The sequence below is a fragment of the Phaethon lepturus genome, unplaced genomic scaffold (assembly GCF_000687285.1).
Source record: "Phaethon lepturus isolate BGI_N335 unplaced genomic scaffold, ASM68728v1 scaffold17029, whole genome shotgun sequence".
Lineage (NCBI taxonomy): Eukaryota > Metazoa > Chordata > Aves > Phaethontiformes > Phaethontidae > Phaethon > Phaethon lepturus.
In genome coordinates this window covers 1-19,951 of record NW_010561421.1, presented here as the reverse complement: position 1 = coordinate 19,951, position 19,951 = coordinate 1, and the positions used below count along the sequence as shown (strand labels likewise).

The 19,951-nt window shown below is 36.4% G+C and overlaps 1 protein-coding gene across 1 annotated transcript in view; it reads right to left on the bottom strand.

The window, feature by feature from the left end:
• Positions 1-19,057, bottom strand: part of KIAA0586 (KIAA0586 ortholog) — a gene marked incomplete at both ends in the record, with an annotated part of 48,175 nt that extends 29,118 nt beyond the window's left edge. The window contains 13 exons of the mRNA XM_010294006.1: positions 666-853; positions 1,765-1,953; positions 8,162-8,336; positions 8,796-9,056; positions 9,378-9,450; positions 10,394-10,620; positions 12,068-12,109; positions 13,331-13,475; positions 14,949-15,069; positions 16,741-16,909; positions 17,452-17,685; positions 18,071-18,248; positions 18,939-19,057. Of these exons, the coding sequence (XP_010292308.1) occupies positions 666-853; positions 1,765-1,953; positions 8,162-8,336; positions 8,796-9,056; positions 9,378-9,450; positions 10,394-10,620; positions 12,068-12,109; positions 13,331-13,475; positions 14,949-15,069; positions 16,741-16,909; positions 17,452-17,685; positions 18,071-18,248; positions 18,939-19,057 (2,121 nt within the window). The remainder of the gene's footprint in view (positions 1-665; positions 854-1,764; positions 1,954-8,161; positions 8,337-8,795; positions 9,057-9,377; positions 9,451-10,393; positions 10,621-12,067; positions 12,110-13,330; positions 13,476-14,948; positions 15,070-16,740; positions 16,910-17,451; positions 17,686-18,070; positions 18,249-18,938) is intronic.
• Between the last annotated feature and the right edge of the window lie 894 nt (positions 19,058-19,951).

The window sequence follows — 19,951 nt, the reverse complement described above, 5'->3', positions numbered from 1 at the left end:
GGGTGGAATTCAGTGATACAGCAAGGCAACAAACCACATACTACTCTACCTGTATTTAACTTTGAGTTCCATGAATCATTTGTATCTGGAAGGTGTGTGTAGGAGTGTTTATATTCTCAACAATTTGAATCCAAAATAATGAACATGTAAGAAACATTAACTTCCTTGACAACAGACTCACGTAAAAAATTAAAAAAACCCAAACCAACCCACTAGGTAAGGACTGCAATGGTTGATTAATCAGGAGTGAAATACTTGGGTTGACCCTCATGCTTGAAACAGAAATCTTGAAGGCCAAAGCAGTCATCCAAGAAAATTGGCATTTATATTAATACTTTTTTAATTCCAAGTTTGTTCTGGCTCAAAAAATCTCATTTAAAAAAAAAAAAGAAAATGTGACATAGAACTATTTTACAAACACCCTGCATAGGTGACTTATGGAAGTAATGGTTTTCTATTTTGTTCAAATAATAAAGATCATTGTTAAAATATTAATAAAAATACAAGCATAGCATGACAACTTCTTGGTCCCTTGATTCTATATGTTTCTAATGCTTACTGAAAACCATCTTCTGATGTCAAAGTAAGTTACTGATGGATGAGACTGTCTTTAGTTAGCATTTATTCAAATAAACAAACAAATAACGATCACTCTTGACATGTACCTGCACAGACAGTTGAGGTGGATCCTTCTTCTCTGATCTCATCTCTATTACAGCTATGTTGGGTTTTTTAACCTCAACCGGTGGTTTTGGTAGCACTTGAGGAAGAGAGGTTGTAACTGTAACAGGGTGTGGTTTACCTATAACTACTCCAGCAGGCTGCAGTGAGATGTCACTAATCTGGGTTTGACCTAAGGACAGTTAAAAAATAATTAAAGACATATATAAAACTCCAAAATTGGTAAATTGATTAATTAAAGTCTGGGTGTCTGTGTTTCACATGAGACAGACTGAGATCTCACGTGCAATTACAGACCAATTAAAAAGTCCCCTATTAACACTAGCTAAAATATAGTGCTTCACCAGGTAATTTTAAGGCTTTCCCAGCAGAAGCTGTAAACGCAACACTACCATTTTTTTTTAAGTTATTCACTTTTCTTGATTATGGTGACACCTACTGCTGATAGCGAGAATAACTACATTGTGTTTGCCATTCAAAAATTACATAACATGCTTCCCCCACCTCACATTTTCTTAATCATACTCAAAATACTATTACACTTACTATAGCATCCCAGAAATCTTTGTCTGAGACACCTTTTGTTTTTAATAATTATCTTCTTTAAATGCCAATATAATACTAAACCTTCCTGAAACAAGGCCTATACAAAGGTTCTACTGAAGGCCCAAAAATACAGAAGCCATGACAATGAATTTAGCGTGTTTGGCACAATCCTACTGAAATCACTGGGCTGAAGTAATCGTAAATGTTGAATCCAAGGGCCAATGATTCAGTTCCTGCTTACCTGGATACCAAACTTAAAGCCAGGACAAGAACCCTAGAAGTACAAAGTGTACCAAAGAAGGTATGTACAGTTAAGCAAATAATTGCTCTGTCAGGGTGTCGCCAGACATCCAGCATGAGGAATGAGGAGAACCAGAACTTTTTAAACTGTTCTCCCATGTATATTTCCCACAAGAAGGGCAGCTGCAAATCACATGGGCTGGGACAAATCACTGACTTCAGAAGATGTAAGCTGTATTTCCATGAAGTAGCAGTAATTAATCTTCACACATCCTTCTACAGGTTATTTGCTCCTACCTAGTGGAATAGCCATAGGAATTAGGTGACCTTCAAGTGGACCACAGACAGCAGGCACATCTTGACTTGGACTAAAAAGATACTGATTTTCTTGGGAAACTACATATAAAGGATGCTGTTTTCTAGGGCTGGTGACCACCTTCTGTGTGTGAGAACAGGTCTGTGTTCTTGCTGACTTTACCTTTGTACCTGAAACAAGAACAGATAAACTGCGTGTCATCAACACACATACAAATTCAGTAACATCAAATACTCTACTAATTTAAGCCCTTCCACTGAAACAGTTAGAAGTTTTTGCTGTGGGATGGAGGGAACAAGGGAGACAGACAGGAAGGGCAGAATCTAAAAGTGCTAAGTTAGATGTCCCAGTATTGACAGCAACGAAGGAGTTAAAATTACAGTTTTTCAGCATCTGAATCTAGCAAATAAAGGCACAGAAACATGGAAGGAAAGGACACACGGATGGTAGTAGGTTGGAATGAAACACGTGATGTAGCAGCTAAGAAGAAACCAATTATTTAGGTTTGAAATACAGCATTAGATGAGCATGCAGACTGGCATAAAAAATAGACAGGATATAGAATATAGCCAAACTTTCATCTGTTGTTCATCTGGTTAACTGCCTCAATTTTATAGACATGCAGTTTGTCTCCAGCCACAAGATTGACAGGTACTCAAAGGAACAGGTATAATCTACAAATTCCTGGTTTAACAACTCACTGCTACTGGTAAATAAAGCCATAACTAATATCCATAAGCCTTGACTTGCAACATCAAGGAAGTGCAGATTTTTTCGTCCAATTTTGAAAATGTATTGCTAAATAGCCACCAAGAAGTAATTTGTATATAACAATGCTTAAGCAGTGGAGAACATTTATTGCAATGTTGCATTTCTCACTAAACAGTCATGCAAGCTCTTATTCAACCTATATTCTTTGCAAACAATGGATATTATTAAGGAAATCATTAACTTTAATCTAAATGGATAAAAACTGCCTGAAACATCCCCAAAAAAGGAGTCAACAATCCTGAATCAAACAAAAGAGCTTCTATTGCTATTTTCTAGGCATTAGGAAAATGAACCTGGAAAGAATCACATTGGTAATCAACTCCATATCTTCAATACAGTCAAAAAATGTCATCTTACTCCTCTGTTGTTTCTAATCATCACCCTTCCTGTATTAACGGCCAGTTAACACATGGCAATAAGCAATTTTTAGCTCTGTTCACATTTAATAGCTTCCTAATTAATTGAAGAGTGAAAGTTAATGATTATAAAATTTAGGGATAATAAAGATTGATAATGTGACTCTTAACAAACGCAGACAAGCCACGTAAGGCAATTCACTCAAGAAGTGGTATTTTTGTACACACAAATTATGGGTTACATGCCTAGAAACAAGAATGGCAAGTCATAATTCTTCAGTGAGAAAATACAGGTCAAAGAAGTGTCTGTGAAAAAGGTTTTAAGGTCATGTTGGATAAGCAATGCAATGAGACATCACAATACAAAGCTGTGGTCAATGGGATAACTGTAATCCTCAGACATCTCAACAGGATGTCAGTGAGGTGAAGCAGGAGACGACTTCCATATATCACAATCACAGAACCACAGAACAGTTTGGGTTGGAAGGGACCTTTCAAGGCCATCTCGTCCAAGAACCCTGCCATGAGCAGGGACAGCTTCAACTACAGCAGGTGGCTCAGAGCCCCATCCAACCTGTCCTGGAATGTTTCCAGGGATGGGGCATCTACCACCTCTCTGGGCAACCTGGGCCAGGGTTTCACCACCCTCACTGTGAAACATTTCTTCCTTAGATCTAGTCTAAATCTACCCTTTCAGTTTAAAACCATTACCCCTTGTCCTATTGCAACAGGCTCTGCTAAAAAGTCTGTCCCCGTCTTTCCTATAGACCCCCTTTAAGCCCTGGCAGGCTGCAGTAAGGTCTCCCTGGAGCCTTCTCTTCTCCAGGCTGAACAACCCCAACTCTCTCAGCCTGTCCTCCCAGCAGAGCTGTTCCATCCCTCTGAGCATTGCTGTGGCCTCCTCTGGCCCCGCTCCAACAGGTCCATGTCTCTTCTGTGCTGAGGGCTCCAGAGCTGGATGCAGCACTGCAGGGGGGTCTCACCAGAGCAGAGCAGAGGGGCAGAATCACCTTCCTTGACCTGCTGGCCATGCTGTTTTTAATGCAGCCCAGGACTGCATTCAGTACTAATTCTGTATCTCTAAATATTTAAATAGATTGGACATTAAAAGGCCTTTTTCATTTTTTAAGGAAAATCACCTGGAAACTGAATTAGATGTAAACTGAAGCCAAAAACTCACTATAAATCAGATACTAAAATTTAAGTGTGCCATTTACTTTTGAACCGTAAGGTATTTAGCCATGGGAAGAAGTAATTAAGAGCAGAATTTCTGATGCCTTTAAATGATGAGCAAGTGCCTTTCTGCAAAGCATAGGTTAGCCAGAAAAATTGTTCTTGAGTCAAAGACAAATTACTGGACTCGGTAACATAAATAGATACAGTTCAGTGGCTTGTGATTTAGGAGAGGTCATACTACATGATCTAACAGTCCCCCTGGCCTTGAACTTTTGAGTAAAAGCAGAAATTGGCAACATATCTGTAATACCGCCAACTTGTAAAAACAAGGTTCTCACAGTAAGAATGATTAAGTACTGTATACACATAGCACCTCATTTTAATTGCTTTCAACTTTTCATTTCCCCCGAAAAGTTTATTTGCACTGGGCAGAAACGAGACATTTAATTAAACTTAGCTTTAAAAACCTAGTGTTTTACATATATTTATCAGTTCAAATTATGCAAGAAAACAACTTTTTTTAGAAATGCTCTCTTACTCATAAAAGTGTTAGTTGGATTTTTTTCCTAACTTCCCATAAGAAACCAAGCATTAGTCACTAGAGTTTATTTGCAAAGAAAATGCTTGAGAGTTATAAAATGACTGAAAAGAGACTCTCCAGATGGCCGTTTCAGTCTTAAATAAACATCCTTATTCCAACACTAATTTAAAACAAGCTCAGTGGACTGCTCTAACAAAATAGAGTCATTTAATAAGTCTGGATTTTCCAGCCAATCAAACCCAAGGCCAACAACTTCCAATAATTTTTAAGCCTTTATCACCTGGTACATCAAGGCCAGGAAGGGAATCTGTGGGTGCAGATCCGTGAAGGAAAAAAACAACCATGGCTAATGCGAGCAAGATTTCTTTCTTTAAGAATCTGGTGCTTTAAAGTGCTCATTCAACTTTGTTTCTTTATATTTATACTCCTCCTAGAGAGGAGTACAGATCTGTTTCTAATTTTATTATTTATACTTTCCTGCCTTAACAGCATCTTTCAGAAAAGCAGCCCTCAAAAACATTTAACCATTTTGTCTTCATGAGACCCATGTGAAACACGAAGTATTGCTTTTCCATTTTATTGGCAGGATGTAGGAAAACCCAAAAATTAAGCTGCTTGACCAACTGTCTTATAAGAAGAGTCAAAGACAGGCAATGTATGAAACAAAGGCTGACCTCAATGTAAAGCCATTAAAATCAGAAAACTTGGAACTAGGACGCATGTTAATTGGAATGCTATTCTTTTAAGTGACATAAAAACATTCCATATTCTTCCTTTCTTCCCTTAGATAAGAATACAAGGGGGTGTCTTACTTTACTTACTGTCAAGACAGAGACAAAATCATAACTTTCTGGAACTGCAGTCTGATGTGAAATAGAGAAACAAATTTTATGGCAGCTTTATTATTGCAAACACATATGTTGCTGTACTGCTGTAGTATGACTTAATGACTTGGAGGAGAATCACTTTGAGTAAAGGCTATCCAGAGTTCATTCTGTTTTCAAGCAAACAGCTTTTAAACCATATTTGTCACATGCAGGAGTTCTGAAGATTGAATGCAGCAATGGATCCAGTACACTTCAGTACACAGTTTTCTCCTTCATTTCTATTCACCTCCAACAGAAAACACGCTAAAGCACAAGAGCAGCTTATTACAACTGCATGCAACCTGTACCTTTACATTTCACTGACAATACTGAATTAAACATGTTACCAGCAGAAAAGTGGTAGTATCAAATGACCTATGTATTATAAATAGGTTGGGAGAGGGGAGAGGGGCACTTTTTCTGACTCTTTACTCGGTATTGTTTCTGGAATGATGAAATTGGCCCCCCTGGAAAGGTTCTGACCTTCTATAAAGGACAAGAGCCCAATAAATACAGAAGAAAAATGTCATTTAGGACTTAGCAAAAGCAGAACTGCTGATTAAATATTTTTAAAGTGTCTGTTCTCAATCCAAATCTTAGCGGTCACTGTATCACAGTTATTGCTATACTAAGTGCTTAGTAGCACACGTTTTATTCAAAAAAATCTGTACAGAATAAACTAAACTACAGGTGTGCAGCATAGCCAGTAGTCAAAAAGGGTGGTATATCATGCTGGTCCTTCAAATGAGTATACCAGCAATTTTCACAAAAATAGAAGTGTTTCAAGAGACTCAAATAAAATATATAAGCAACAAGACTAGCCGTTTTCATATACCAAGTGCCCACCTTTTAAAAACTAAGTAAGTTTTAAAAAGTCTTCTAGACTTTTGCCAGGACTATAACCCCCATTTTCCAGGAGGGTTATGAGAATTGCAAATACTTTCTACCAATAACACTCTTCCTTCATGGATCACAACTGGGGTCCAGAGCACAGGTAAGAAAATTGCCAAGAAATAGCATAAAGACTACACTAAGCTTAACAACAGATTCTTGTACTATTTTGAGGATTTGCTACTGTGGATATACATCATAACGTCAAAAAAAAACCCCCAAAACAAAAACCAGCAGTGCTTGTCTTCAAAGACATATAAATGTTTTATACCATACATTTTAATGGCCTGAAAAAATGGTCTCATCAACTGACTGCCTTCTCATGTTTATCTCTTTTTATTTCATACAGAATATAATATTTTGACAGTTATAATAAAAACTCGGACACCATTTTTTAAATATGACACTTAAGATTGCATCAAGTATATTTTCCCTGCATGGGTAACAACAGCATAAGTGCAAGAAGCATAGAGGGAAGCCAACCAATATTTTTCCACTGACGCTGATCCTATTAACTTGATTGTGTCCATTATCACTTTAACTGCCTCTTACACTTACCACACTCTTTTTCTCCATCATTATCTTTTACCACGTAATTTGCTCACTCTCTCCCACAGTGAGATGATACATATTTATTTTTCTGACATATCAGTTAAAGATTAATCTTAGTTTCTGTATTAAGAATCAGCTAAGTTTTGAAAAGATAACTAGGAAATAAAACAGATCCAATTAAAACATTTTTACTAACTCAAGATAAAGTTTATCTACACTTACCTATGTCAGATACCATATAGTTTCACTTTCTTATTATTTTTACATATTTTTAATAGATTTGAAAATCAGAATCATCTGATCCTAACACTTTGCCTACAAAACTACTGCATGGAATTCATTATTAATCCACTAATTACCTTAATCAATTAAATAATCTTAACAAGCTAGTACAAAAGAGAGTTATACTCCATTTTTAACCGTGACTTGACTAACAAAAGAAGTTACCTGGATTTAGCGAACTTAACCCATGCATCCAATTAAAATGTTAACATGTCTTTCAATATTTTCAAGTTAATAGATGTCATATTCACACCCATAAATTTAAATTTTTGTATTTCAATTAATGTATTAGAAGTGGGAAATGAAATATCAGGCTTCCTTAATTTTTCAAATCTCATTAGATTTCTTAACTCTGAATGAATCAATCATTTAAATGATATGACAGGAAGAATACATTTCTCAGTAACCTTCATCAAAAGCTGATTTAGTTTTTTAACACACTCAGCTTTCAGGTGCTTATCTCATTACTTCTAGCAATTCAGCTCCTTAAGACTTGGGCAACAATATATATTAATATGTTTGTGAAATTTATACTTTATTAAATTTCCAAATTTAATGAAGTATAAATTTGACAATCTAAAATAAGTGAGATACACACTAAGAAAATCTGAAAACCTACTGGTGTTTTTTAGTTTTGAAAAGAGTTTAGGATAGGATAGGATAATTTCAGTTGGACGGGACCTACACAATCATCTAGTCCAACTGCCTGACCGATTCAGGGATGACGAAAAGTTAAAGCATGGTATTAAGGGCATTTTCCAAATGCCTCTTAAACACTGGCAAGCATGGGGCATTGACCACCTTTCTAGGAAGCCTACTGCAAGTTGCTTAAGCTTTAAATTGAAGAGCAGGTGAACTACAATTAAATAGTTTAATTTCTATAAGGAATTCCTAATAGAAAAACTGAGAAGGAACACCTTATTCACATCAAAGAATTACTTACCTCTGACACACTCTATCACCTTGGGTCTTTGAAGTTTAGATTTGGGAGAGGGAGAGTTGAATCTCAGATACGGTGCTTTTTTAAGCGTGCTACGATGGCCCTGGTAAATTGGTTTCCCATACACTTGACACAGATAGTCTTCATTTTGTACAATTGCACTTCCATTCACAGGTTCCTGACACACACCAGAAAAAAAAAAAGTAAGAAAAAAAAAAAAAGTGTAGTTTACAATTTTTCATGTATGAAAATTTGAACACATCGGCAGTGTTGCAAAAGTCTAGTGTAAAAAGAGTAAGTTCTGCAACAAACAGTATAAACTGCAAGCACACATGAAAACTTACGCATACAGAATACATACAAGAAGCTTACTAACATCTGAGTAAAATAGCAGGTACTGCGTAAGACAAATTCAAATTCGTAACATGACAATGAATTCTACACTGTTATACACACTTAGCTTAGGCTTCTACAGTACATGAAAACAAGGACAATCCTGACAACAGAAATCCACAGGACAGGGCTATCACTTTCTTTTAAAATTATTGCAGTTACACATACAATTTTTCACACGACTACTGCAATCTAAAGCATAGTAGTCATTACCAAAAAAGAAACCAACTGCTTGGGGACTCACATCTGCCTTTTTTTCTTTCCTCTGCAAACTTTCAGAAGAAAAGTAAGTTCTAAACCTCTGTTTGCTTGTGTTATCTTCTGCTTGCTTCTGCAATGGCTTAGCTGCAGATAAAGGCTTCTTTGTCGAGCATCCTTGGATTTTTTGAGTTTTTGCTTTAATTTCTTTATTGGTCTTCATAGCCTTGATGTTTTGGGCTCTCTTGATCCATGGGACCTTTTGATCATATTTCACTTGTTCCAAATCGTTTCTTGCCATTTCAGCCTAAAGATAAAACATAAACGTAATAAAAGGAGATGTTATCTTCAAGGCTATCAGAAGAGTCTGTGGATAACTTTGAAGTTCTGAGAAATGGCCTGTTTATCACGTTAGACAGCAACTGTGACCAGTGATTTCCATTAAGCAATTGAAGTTTCAAAATAGAGGTAAATATTTCACTATAGCATACTACATACTAGTAATAATAAGCCATTTTCTCATGTTTTCAAGTTGTGAGTGAATCATGTTTAACTACTGACATGAAGGAACAATGTAAGGTGAAAAAAATATAATGCAAAAACCTGAATTTATTTTTTGCAGCCATACCTGTATTTCTACACTGATTGTCTTAATCCACTCATCCACAGTCTTTCTGATACGAATCTCTTCCAATACATCTCTGAAATAGAAGAAAGAACTATTTTAGGTCAGTGCTTCTTAAATTGCACAGATTTGTTCCTGGGAAAGTAGTGACCTATAAACACTATAAAGAGAGAAAGCCAGAACACAGACAGTAAGATTATGTACCTCTACAGTCTCCAAAAGGCACCAAGCATGGCCTACCCGAGTTTCCCAAACCTAAATCTGTTCTTTCATAGTGCTACCTGCAAACCCCACCCCGCCACTGGTAACATTATTACAAACATCTATAAATAAATGACAGCTATGTGTCAGTTCCTGTTTTGATCAAAAACTGAGGAAAAAAAGGCAACAAAAATATTCCAACTCAAAAGACAGAAAGCAGATGACACAAATTATTATTTCCTCTAAAAGATAATTATAGCAGATATCATGCCTGAGAAAAATCTTTACATGAAGAGAACAGATACATTCCTCAGGAAAACGCAAGATTAAGTTGTATTTTAATAGGAAAACTTTCATTATGATTCAAGCAGGAGTATTTAACACAACTAAGAAGGCAAAAGTTCAAAAGTCAAAGATCTGCTGTAGTATGACTAATTCTGTAACATTTAGAGGCATAGGAAGGCTCTTCTGTTCTGAATGATGAAATTATTCTTTAATTTTCCTATTAATGCAAGTTGGTCTACAAAAAGCTAAATGACCCCTTGTCATGACAGCAGAGCAGTTTGTCCAGATGATATAGTCTCATAATTCAGGTTTACCAAGAAGTAACAGGTACCTGCCAAGAAATTAAATTCACACCAGGAGGGTCAAAAAACATTTGAAGTTCAAGAGAATCACCTAATGGTAAGTCCCCCTTTTCCAAGGGACTACTGCACTAGTTCTTCAATGCACGGAATCAAAAAAATTGAAAGATAGGTGATAAAAGGTGAGCAGATACAATGAGTAGTCACACAAAGCATTGAATTCTAGGGTCTGACCTGTTTGTAGTCAAGGCGTTAATAAAAGTATACATGGCATCTCCATCTTTCGCGTGAATAACAGCTTCCAAATTTTCTTCAAGAACTTTTTTATTGTTTTGAACTCCTCTCAAAATCATTTCAGCATCCCTCAGTATAGATTTTGGCACTTTAACATTTTGAAGGATGGATGTTTTATTGAGCAGATGATGTTCAGGAAGATCAGGTGCAACAGTAGGCTTTTTTTTCTAAAATTGAAACAGAACCTCTAGCTTTTAATCAGAGACTGAAATTTCAATTTTCTACACACTGATCAGAATTCTTATTATTCTATTATCACATCAATGCCTGTCATATGAAATACTGTCCATGTGTACTATCATCACCTTCAATTACTCAAGAACGTTCAATACGTTGCAAATATATTTAAAAGTCAAGCAATAGGAAAGACATGAAAAAGCTCTCAAATGCAAAATGATGTAATGTATGAGAAGCAATGCTAATGAAGCTAATAAGCATGTGAAAAGATACCAATTAGGTACATAAAGTATCACATGCAAATCTCTCCATGTAACAGCATTTAAGTATAATTAAAAGCCGAATGAAAACCAACATCCTCTAAATATATGCACTCACTCAGCATAAATCTACCCCAAGGAACACCAAGCAATATATATAAGTTTCAACAACAACAAAATAAACCCCTCAACAGCACCATGATCATCTCTCCCTTTCACTGATCTTCACTTTTCAGAAGAAACAAAGAAGCAACTATTAGCCTTTTGCTTTGCAGAACCCTTTTACAGAGATAAAAATCGAGCATATATTAGCTGCTAAATACAAAAGGAAGGGACACAAGCACATGGGAAACAAGCAGTCATACAGATACAGTTCTACCATTCATTCTCACACTCCTGATGAAACCCAGAGGTCCCCAAGTAAAGTGCTTCATTTTCCAGAAAGGAAACAAACAAAAAAATTTTAAATGTGATAAATGTGTGTAAAGAAAAAGAAGCCCCAAAACAAAACCAAAATACCCAAACTTGATTAGACTCTGAAATCACTAACTGAATGAACAGAAAATTATCTCACAGATCACAAATCAGTTTTGGCTTAAAGGCTACTCTTATCAAATCAGAACATAAACTTTTGTTTAATTCTAACAGGTGTACTGCCAAAGCACAATGGACATCATAAAACAGAAATCAACACACTGATTCCATGATCTTTGTTTTACTTGGTGAGAAAAGGACAATATACCAAATTATTTACCAATTTTACACAGGTTTTTGTTTTAAAATGAAACTTTTTGACAAATACTACCTCAATAAGACAGGTAAAATTTGTGAGAAAATGTAAGAAATACAGATACATGTTCAACCACAAAATAATGTAGACTTGCCAGTTAGACCCAGATCACGAAATGGTAACTATATTAGCAGTCCACACTATGTTCATTTGAGACAGCAGCTTTCTGCCTGACATTTTTATTATTCTCTCAGAGTAGTTCACTAAGATTGAATAAGACAAGACAAAGAAGTAGTGAAATCTTACTTTGAGTAGTGTAATCTGCACATAAGAGCAACCTTCTCAAAAAAATAAAGGTATGCAATAGTTACTGTAGTGTTATCTCACTGCAAGCATATTCAAAACTGTTCCAGTATTAAAAAGAAAATAAAATAATTCAAGGTATACCTTAATAAGATCATTCATGTCTGATTTCCACAAATCTGCTTCCTAAAAAAGAAAGAAGAGCTGTTGAAACTTATCTAAAGACAGATCTGTCAAGGTAAAATCTACAGTAGATATTTGATCAATTTAAATGGGCACAATGAATTCCTTGTGAACTACTAAATCTCACTGCACACTTCTTGGTTTAGAGCACCACCTTCTGTTCCATCTCAACCTATCTCAGTTAATTCAGGCCTTTCGTTTGCCTGTGTGACAAAGCTAGCAGTCATTTATCCCAAGCATTTATTTTCTCACTCTTCAAATCTCTCCATGATGAGAAGTCAATAGCTAAGTATCTAATTGAGTCAACTCCACATTTGCTGAAGTCATTACCTCTATCTCCCTATTGACCTTTTTTGTAAGAAAGAAGAAGATATTTGAAGCCATGTATGTCAACATTGTCCTTCTCACCTGCCATTCCTTCTCCCATCTCATCCTGTTCTGTGTTGCCTATACTAAGGTATGTTACTCAAGGTAAGTTTTTTAACAATAAGTAAGCACGTATTTGCAACATAAATGGGGCACATAGCATCTGTTCTCTTACTAGTAAGAACGTGCAATCCACTAATATGTCACAAAATCTATGAAACAATGCATCAGCTATACTGGAGATATGACAGATGAAGCTACGTTTTCTAATGATACAGGAACAAATAACTGGCATGTAATACAAAATATTTTTAGGGAAATATGCAAGCTGAAACCTTCAACCACAGAAATGAACCAACAGAATCAAAGCTATTATGTTCCAAGCCAATTCACAAACCTGTGAATTTTCAAGTCTTTCTTCTTTCCCACGACATGTATTTACAAGAACAGAGGATCACAGCAGACAGGCTAAATGATCAGGTATACCTTGCTTCTACATGGAACCAGGTTAACATACAGATAAAAGCCCCAATTTTCGAAAGCCAGACACAAGTTACATGTTGCCAGCACAGAACCATTTTAACACCAAAGGTACAAAATCATTAGCATGAGAAACAATACAATGATATATCATTGTCCACTGCATACTGCCTGAGACATCATTACACAGGCTCAAAGCCCTTCCACACAGCAAGACTGCAATATTTCAAGTAATTGTAAACATATGTCAGTCTTTTTACAGAGGTAGAAGCAAGGATAACATTTTTACTGATACCAGACCTCCTCCACACTTTTTATTTCCCTTAATCAAACTCTTGGTCATTCTGATAACATGGGCTTTACCTGTCTCTACTTTACCTGTAGCATATCATGCATTTCTCTTCTCAACTGGCTAAGATCCTGAAGTAAATCATCTGCTTTTTTCACCGTTTTCTCAATTGAATTGCAGTTTTGGAAGGAGCTTTCGAAAGCAGGGAATGACTCTGTGTGTAAAGCAGTACGCCTGATGGAAGAAACACTGTTGATGAAAAGTCTCATGGGTTTTCATGAGGCCCAACAAAGTAGACAACTTTGAAACTGAGCATTAATTTAAAGTGCAAGAATATCAAACCTTTTTATAAAATGGAATTTGCTTTTTCACCTGAGGCTAGACAGGTTATTGGGTTATCTCTGTTTACCACTTAACACCCCGAGCTGTAGCCGTGTATTTTGAACAGTGAAACTGCATCTACAATTCAGATCTAATAAAGCGACATTTAAACTTTGGATACCTTTCCATTTGAAGCACTTAAGATTTTTGTCTATACTATCATAAATAAGACAGTATCTATGAAGCTGTTTCTCATTACGTTAGTGAAATTATGACATCAAATTATTGCCTGGGGAAAAGATGTTTCAGACTGGATGACTAAAAAAATTTTCTAACTGACTCTAAAGCTTAGAAATGGGTAGACTGATGCTGCTCCTTCCCAACAAAGTGTTCTCATTCAGCTCCCATAAGCAGGCAGCTTGGAGTCTCACTGACAAAGGAAATTTCACTTTAACACAAAGCCTGTATAGCTGGTTCCTTGACACCACACGAACTGCTGCAATAGAATACTTACACCCGTAAGACAGAAAAGCACTCCAAGTGACACCCACTGACCTCTGAGGAAGACATTACGAACTATTCTTAGCAATGAGCTTTCACCTATGTTCAGCATGACAGAAATACAAAAGTAGCATAGAAAAAGCAGCACTGCCAGCAGGTCAAGGGAGGGGATTCTGCCCCTTTACTCTGCTCTGGGGAGACCCTCCTGCAGTGCTGCATCCAGCACCTGAGCCCTCAGCACAGGAGAGACATGGACCTGTTGGAGCGGGTCCAGAGGAGGCCACAGCAATGCTCAGAGGGATGGAACAGCTCTGCTGGGAGGACAGGCTGAGAGAGTTGGGGTTGTTCAGCCTGGAGAAGGCTCCAGGGAGACCTTATTGCAGCCTGCCAGGACTTAAAGGGGGCTTACAGGAAAGATGGGAACAGACTTTTTAGCAGAGCCTGTTGCAATAGGACAAGGGGTAATGGTTTTAAACCAAAAGAGGGTAGATTTAACCTAGATCTAAGGAAGAAATTTTTCCCAATGAGGGTGGTGAAACCCTGGCCCAGGTTGCCCAGAGAGGTGGTAGATGCCCCATCCTTGGAAACATTCCAGGTCAGGTTGGACGAGGCTCTGAGCAACCTGATGTAGTTGAAGCTGTCCCTGCTCATGGCAGGGTTCTTGGACAAGATGGCCTTGAAAGGTCCCTTCCAACCCAAGCAATTCTATGAGTCTATGATTCTATAACAAATACCAGTGCTCCAGGGTTTTACTTCAAGTACCACTTAGTCAGAATCAAGGACCACACCAGTGACTCTATTACACCATCAATATCTACTATGCCTTTCTCAATTTCATTAAAACAAACAAGTCTTTCTCAGTTTTGGATTGTTTTGTTTATTTACCTGTCTCTGTCAGAAGGCCCGCTCATTTTATTACTGTTTAATGCTGCCTTCTTGGAAGGCTCAATTTGCCCCAGTGGAATTTCTTGAGAATTCAGAATATGCTCAAGAAGGGTCCCTTCACCTAAGGCAGAAAAAAGAAAGCTAAATTTGTTCAATGTATTCCACACTTTCTTTTCCTTTCCAGATATTTCACCACTATATAATACTCACCAAGGACAGTAAAAATAATTTTTAGATTTTAAAATGTAGATTTACTTCAGATAAGACAAGTCACATAAACCACTCACACTATCTTACATTATCTTTACATTAGCAAAGTCAGAAAAGAAAGAAACTGTGACAGCAATTAACTGAGACACAGAGAAACATTCTGTCCATAATGTCACAGATTTGCTCTTCTTCCTTTGTCTCGTTTCATGGGAACAAAAGGAATATGTGACTGCTTTGTAAAAAAAAGAGATAGAAGCAGCAGTCTCTGAGAAGGATCTGATGAAGACACAAACAGGCATTTTGTCTACGATAAAAGTACAATGGCTGGATCTTTTAAATGTTCTTCCTCAATCTTAGATCCTCGAACAATTCTAAACACAACCAGCTAAAAAAAAAAAAAAGCTTTATTTTTTGATGAAATCTTCAAAACTTAATTTCATGGCACTAAACTGATCAAAAGCAGTAAAAGTACTTCCTTTGCCTCACACATGCTATTTTCATTATGATGGCCTAGAGACCCTATGAATGCATGTTTTTGTGAAAAAATATTCAATTGATTCATTCATTCAATGAGAATGATATTGAGTAGATCCCAAGCTTTTAACTATTCTATATAATCTTCCTTAAACCTGACAATGAAAGGTCACTCAATTTTTCACCTGAAAAAACATTTCAGTGAGCAGTCATGTCGAGACACTATAGGTTAGACCAGTACTGTCATTAAATTTTCAGTTAGTTAAGAGAAAGTGACTTATTAACAAAAGTAACCCTTCCCAAACATACTTTCTGAATATATGTATTTAAGTGCCAGCAACCCAACAGCTCAGAATTGGTGAGGACCACAAAAAGTAATCCCCTGGCAATACCATTCATGCCAGTGGGGGGCAGGAGTGTCTTACTATACCTTCACTTTTGGATTTGGGAATATTTTCCTTTTCTGTTACAGGGTTTTCCTTCTTTGAGATGTTTACATTTTTTGATACAGGTTCTGGAGCATATCTCCGAGGAACTGGTGTCTTTAGAGGAGATTTTTGTGTATGAATGCCACAACTTTGAAACTGGCTTGAATATGCTTCGGGGGGGGGGAAAAAAAGTTATTTAAATGTTAACAATTTTCTTCACAGGAAAACAAATCTAGAAAAAAAATAATCATGCCAACATTATGAATTTTTTTACAAAAATTCAAAACATTACAGAACTAGTTAAAAAAGTAAACATGCAGAAAGTTTCATACTTAAAAGTGCCATTATAGAAGGATAAAAAAAACACCCAGCCATAGTATGAGCTAGTTCATTACAAGATTCCACATAGATTATCTCTCAGTAAGATTATTTTAAGTTAAGTCTAAGCCTCTCTTGGTACAGACTAAGCAGTTAGTAAACACCAAACTCTCACTTTAATTTAAACTGGAACACTTTCAGAATAAGTGGTATACATTATATAGTATATTAGGCAATAAAATCAAATATACAGAAGAAATGTTTACTACTCATTACTGATGTGATGTACAATCCAATATTAATGGAAACAAAATTAATGCAAAACTATCACTGGAAGTAAGATATTAAGAATTTGCCTTCACCGTGGGCAAGCGGACCACTGGTAGGAAATAAACCCCTCTGACATGAAGATACTTCATTAGCAAGCAATCGTTGTTCTGGCTTCTCAGACTGTTTTGTCATGAGACTGGAGGAAGGTCCATGAATTTGCTGTAAGCCATGCATGTTGACTGCAGAGCTAATGAGATGAGACTAAGGGACAGAATTACAAAGTATTTTTCATATATGCACTAGTTTCCAAGTAAAACTCTAAACATGAATACTTGTCACATAATCATATTAATCAGATTTTGACATGGTATTTGAGAGAAAATGAATTAACAACAACCTCGGATCAGAGACGTGCTTGGACATTAGTCTGCCTTTCAAAAAGTGTGGAGGACTCTCCAAAGAAACAATTTATAACTGTTCATAGATGTCTAGTCTGACTGGCTACTTATTAAATGAAAGGTTCTTCAATTAACAAAGGTCTAAACCATTTCTTAGTGGGAATGAGAACATTCCACAATTTTTGCATTTACTTTCCACAGACATAAAAATTAGGGGTGGGGTAGATGAGCAGGTATCTGGGACAGAACCAGAAATAAAACTTTTCCCAAAAAGCTCTAAGCTTACATACTGGCCACTGGATCTTTCTTTCTTTCTAATACTAAGATATAATCCAAATTATTATAACATTAACACTGAGATACAAAAGAAATTATTAAGCTAAAGCTTCTGCATTACTTTGATACCTGAATATTCATTTGTTGCTCCTGTAATTTTTCCAGATGCTGAATCCGTTGAGCCATGAAAGCATTCATTTGTTTTTCAAGCTCACTGACTCTTTCGTGACAGTGGGGCTTCTCACATTGAGTCTTCGTATTTGTTTGCTCTTCAGCAACACGCTGAAGTTGTCTGTCTGTCTCCTGTAGTTTATGAAGTAATGCTGAAACTGAGTTAACTTTTGCTTCCAAATCATTTTGAACCTGCGAGAGAGGGGGAAAAAAAAGGAAAGGAAAAAAACCTTACTGCAAAAGAGGTGCAAGCATGAAGAAAACAGAACAACCTTCCCAGCATCATGGAAAGATTTGCTTCCCAAAAGACAAAGGAAATATTAGTTAGCCCTAACTTTTGGTGGTTTAGCAATACCATGAAACTCTTCTAAAAGATAAATCAAATGGTCTCTGTCCATTTGCCCATTTAGCCAAATTCAAATGAGTTCTCTCCGGTATATTAGTCAGTAAGTCTGAGATTACTAACACACAGAAAACAGTAAGCAGGCACATTCAGTCTCTCTGGCTGTACTACGAACAATTTCAACATCTACTGTTTTAGGTGGACACGAAACTAATATTACCACATGCTACTTACTTTAAGAAGTGGAGCTGCAGTAGCAATGGCAGCAGCAGTTGCTGCGGCAATGGTTGTTGCAGAATCAACTTCCCTGTGTATTGACCTCGTATCATGACCAACACTTTCCTTTTTTTCTGTGGAGGCATTTCCTAAGAGCTGTACCTTCACCTCCTTAAGTACAGGAGTATTCTGAGTTCTATAAAAATAAACAAGTGCCTGTAAATAACATTGTTTTCTCCATATCCCCTCCAAGAAAATTATTTCCCACATGTAGCATTGGTATCACTACTTATATAAGCATTTCTCCTTGAAGCTCTTTATGCCCAGGAAATAATTTTATTCTTGTCTTTCAGCATGACATGGGAAATTTCTCAGGATTATGTTGCAGATTCTAATATAAAAGGCATTCTCCTGTGATGACTGCAACTGCCACAAAGAGCATGTTTACAGGTTGTATTTTGCAAAGCTCAATGTACTAGTAGCGAAGTCCAACTAAATTTCTGATCTTCAAGTCTGATCTTTCCAGCCTATGGATAAACAGCAGGTGTCCTTATCTGTCTTTAAAAATATTATATATTTGGTATGAAATGAATTATTTGTCAGAGCAGATTTTGCCTGACTCTTGTATCACGAAATCATTAATTCAAACAGTCTAATGGCATTACCAAAAATATGTAAAATAAACAAGATACACCAGTGAGCTTTGAATGACAAAATAAACTGAAAACACCTTCACAGACAGAAAAAGAATACTAACAGAGAACAATAAAAAATACTTTTTCCTTACCAGCTGTGCATTTTGGCAGAAACTGAAGAAGTAGTATAGTAGCATACCTGTACAGAAATAGAACAGCTGAGACACTAACAACATATAACATATACTTACTTTTGCTTTAACACTGCTCTCAAAGCCTCTTTCTGGCCAGTAGCATATTGAGAAATAAAAACATCATCTGTGGGGAATGACACAGAACATACTTTATCAGGTAAACTGACATAAAATTTCTATTTTAGAGGTAGACACAAACCGTTATTTCAACAACATGTACAATTTTCTGCGAAGAATCTGTTGCCTGCACAAACTACATTCTACTGCAATAACAAATTCTTTCCCTTCACTAAGTAGCAGATTTAACTAATGACGAGAGTAAGTACAATTTTATCCAGTACTGAATGCTGGTATCAATAAAACCTGTTTTGGTATGCTGTGAAAATGACAATACCTTACCTTCATAAAACCTGGGAGAAAATGCCATATAACTAGTAACTTGAGCCCAGACAACCAATCCAATAAAAACCTGCTAATTTTAACTCAAAAAAAAAAAAAAAAAAAAAAAAAAAAAAAAAAAGAACTGTGATATGAATATTTCCCCACAGTCATCATAAATTACAACAAATTTTCGTAATATCTTTAAAATTATGCTAAAAGGATTGCAGGCTCTCCTTCATCCACTGTTCACTGGGCAGAGATAACAACCCAAGATGTGGCAGGTTTGGTGTTTCACTACTGCTAATTACACACAGCTAGTACACACATGCTGATAAACCAGCTAGCTGCTGCCTCTGTGACCATAACAGAGGAAACTAAATTATTGCTTTTTGGCCTTAAATGGGGGTATTGATTTGTGTTTCTTTCCTCTACACAGCCACAGATATCCAAGAAACCTGCGGAAGTGTATTTTCTTTAAAAAGCCTTCACTTCCCCAAATCTGATTGAAACTGACTGGCAGATTCAGAAGTTAAAGACACTGACAATGGGATTTCTTTGATTCTTAAGGATTAAAAATATACTTTTTACGGTATGAGTTGCTTCCAGAAAAATATGCATATTACAATATACAATAACACGCAATGGGAAAATGCATCCAAATCACAGAATCACAGAAATCACAGAATCAC